Source organism: Alligator sinensis, unplaced genomic scaffold (assembly GCF_000455745.1).
Source record: "Alligator sinensis unplaced genomic scaffold, ASM45574v1 scaffold320_1, whole genome shotgun sequence".
NCBI classification, from domain to species: Eukaryota; Metazoa; Chordata; order Crocodylia; family Alligatoridae; genus Alligator; species Alligator sinensis.
The window spans coordinates 21,499-24,960 of NW_005842249.1; the positions used below are offsets into that span (position 1 = coordinate 21,499).

The 3,462-nt window shown below is 45.2% G+C and overlaps 1 protein-coding gene across 1 annotated transcript in view; it reads left to right on the plus strand.

Moving 5' to 3' along the window:
• The window catches only part of INTS10 (integrator complex subunit 10), a 50,138-nt gene that overhangs the window by 14,652 nt on the left and 32,024 nt on the right, over positions 1 to 3,462 (plus strand). The window contains 1 exon segment of the mRNA XM_025208742.1: positions 1,423 to 1,556. Within this exon segment, the coding sequence (XP_025064527.1) occupies positions 1,423 to 1,556 (134 nt within the window).

Here is a 3,462-nt window from a genome sequence, read left to right on the forward strand (position 1 = left end):
CTGCTGCAGCATCTGTGGTGCTGAACTCAGCCACACCATTGAGGCTTCTTGTCCTTTTCAGAAAGGATCTGACTACAGTAGTAAAGGAAAGAGCCTACTTATTTTAGCAGGGATGGTACAAGAAACTTCCCACTGGATCCAACAGCTCTGAACCTGCATCAGTGAGAGTTCTTACATGGTGCATGGATTCAAGAGGGACTGTAGCCCTTCGGAGGTCAAGAATTAGTTGTAAGTAATTTCACATAGTCAAGTAGCAGACTGTATGATGAATGAGGCAATTCACACTTCTCTCATTGCTTTCAGGCTGTCTGCAGACTTGGGCAAGAGTCACTGCTGTGGTTGACACTCAGCTTTATTTACAGCAATAAGGGCTAGAAATGCACCTAAAATAACAGCAGTTTAGATTCTGGAGTACAATTATGCAGTAACTCCATGATCTCATTATAAATGGGGCCCTAAGTGTGCTCAGAGTTTTCTGCAAATATAAATATTTCTAGTGGGTTCGTTCAGTTTGTTTGCCCAGTGATACTACCTCCTTCCTTGGCTGATAGAGGTTTTGAAATGGGAAAATTGTTTTCCCACCCTCTCACCCTTTTCTCTGCAGTCATGCAAACCATTATTTTTATTGTAATCTGAAAGAAAAGCACCCTCTTTCAAATACTAGTGGCATCCCATTGCATGTAAAGATGGGGAAGTATCATCTCCATTTTACAGCTGAGGAAACATGTGCTTTCCCAAGATTGCACAGGAAGTTTATGGCACAGCTGGGAGTAGAAACCAGATCTTCGAACTCCCGGTCCTTTGTTTTAACCACAAAACTAGACTTCTATAGGGGCCTAGCAATGGGGAAGGGTATTGGGGTTTGGCAGCCGCATAAAAAGCTTAATCCCACACAGCTGAAGTAAGGGTCAGACCATAAATGAGTTACTTGAGTATGGAAATCTCATGATATAATGACCTCATTTCTTCTTTGAAGCCTCACTGTCTGTCAGGGCTTTGCTTGGATTTCCCATAAAGAGCACCTTGGGAATTTTTCCTTGGTTGCTGCCTTTAGGGCAGTTAGCCAAATGGAACAAATGACTTGAGTTATTTAATGATTGCTTTTAGTTGCAAGTAAATGATGCTTGGAGACAAAATACATGCTACTTTAATGCATCTTGTGACTGCCCTTTTGGAAAGGGATTCTAAGATTTTTCTGACAGATTGCAACTAATCCTGATGTCATACAGCAAAGGCTACGTGATCTCTATCATTAGGTTACTTTCAGAGACAGCTGCATCATTGTCATTGTGTTTTAAATATTTGCACAGTGTTTTTAATTTTTGCATGTGTTCCTCCTCTTTTGAATAAAAATCTCTTGAATTGGGCACTTAGTTAATAAATTCAGTTTCAGGCAACCTTTAATTTATTTGTCAAACCTAGGGCCAAATGCTCCGAACCAAGTTCCACTGGTTCTCCTTGAGGATGTATCTAATGTCTATGGCGATACAGATATCGAGCGCAACAAGCACATACATAAAAAAAGGAAGCTTGCAGAAGGAAGAGAAAAAACAATGGTAATTCCTTTATGCTATTCTGCTCTTGATAGCTTGGGCATTGGAACATAGCCAATTCTGTTTATAATTAAATATGAAAATAGAAAGATTTGGTTTAGAAGCAGCAGAGCAAAACAGTTTGGGGTTTTTTTGCAGTTCTGCAAGTGCTTTGTGTATTATGTGATTTACTTTAACCTTAAAAAGCTGAGCAGAATATGTAGTGGATTTTTCCCCCCTTGCTATATTTTCAGTCAGGATTCTTTGGGTAAAGTGCAGTTGCACTGTATTTTAGTAAATGGGGTTATATGAGTCTTCTACCTCTTCTTAAGGAGTAAAAAATACTTTGTTACAAAATTGCATTTTTGTTCAGCAAAAACATTTTTACAAGAATTATCTGATGTGAAATATGCTTGTATGCATTTAGGTTGGCTGAGATTTGGTTTACAATAGGACTGTGCATCTTCTGAGCAGCCGGGGGCACATTGTCGGGGCCACAAGCTATACAGGCCAAACCAGCGCAAGCTGTGGGCACCTGTGCTCATGTCATGCAGGCGGCCCAGCCCCTACCGTCAGCTCCCCAATTTCAGGCTTCCTCATCTTGCCATGTTTGCAGGTGTCCTGATCTCACCCACAACTCCTAAGCCACAGGCTCACATGCTGCACTATGCCATGTGGGCAATGCCAAGTTGCAGGCTCCCCTAGCACTGTGGGCTGTGCTGTGCCACACCAAACCACTCCCTGAGGCAGGGAGGCTGGAAATGGAAGCTGAAAGGGAGGGGAAGCCTGAAGACCCTGGCTGCTGATGCAGCCAAAACGATGGGAGGAATGACAAGTCGGTGGGAGTCCTAGTTTACAATATGCTTCCTTCAAGAACAACTTAAACCAGTGTAATCTGGGTGACAATACCAGTGTGGCCAAAGGGTAACTGAATGACTTATTTAGAATCACAGGAAAAAAGGCCTGGAAGGGGCCCCAGAAGCTCCTCTAGTCCAGGGTTTCTCAACTGGAAGGTCCTCTAGGTGGGACTCGGGTCACGGAAGCAAACCTGGAAGTGCCACGGCGGAACATTTAGTTTCACTTTTGCACACTTTGATCAGCCGCTGGGGGTCCTGCCCACCTCTGGGGGTCCACCTCCCCGCTTGTCAACCAGTGGGACCAGGATTATTTGACCTTACATAGGTGGGACGTAAGGTGCAAAAGTTTGAGAACTGCTGCTCTAGTCCAGTATGGGGCCAACCATTTTGACAGGCATGCTGCAAATTAGCCCCATGCCCTCTCTGAGTGCCACTCTGATCCCCTTCCCCTGCCCAGTCAGCTGCTCTGCTTTCTGCTCCCTGCTCTGTGCTCCTTGCCCAATCTACTGCTTTGCTTTCTGCTCCCTGCCCTATCTGCCATTGTGCTGCATGCCCCCTCCACAGTGTGCCACATGCCACACGCACAAATTGCCTGTGCCACTTGTGATGTGTGCCATGGTTGGCCATGCCTAACCTAGTCCAACCCCTTGAGCAAGGGGTTGCACATAAATGGTTGTTTAAACTTCATTTGAAAATAAATGGTATTTATTAGGTCTGTGTGAATAGGGAAGTATTTGATTAGGATTTGGCTGGTTCAGAGGACAGTGATTCAATTCAGATCGCTGTCCTGAATCAATTCAGCCAAATCAGCTTTGGAAGATTCGGCACTGATTCAGAGAGATTCAGTGATTCAGATCGGCTGGGGAGAGGCAGGCACAGCTGGGCTGCTGCAGGTTCTCCCGCAGCTCCTCCGGTCTGGCTGTGCCTGTCTTTCCCCAGGCAGGGGGAGCCATGGGAGAAGCGCTCATGGCTGCCCTGCCTGACCCTATATCTCCACACACACACACACACACACACACACACACACACACACACACACACACACACACACACACACACACACACACACACCG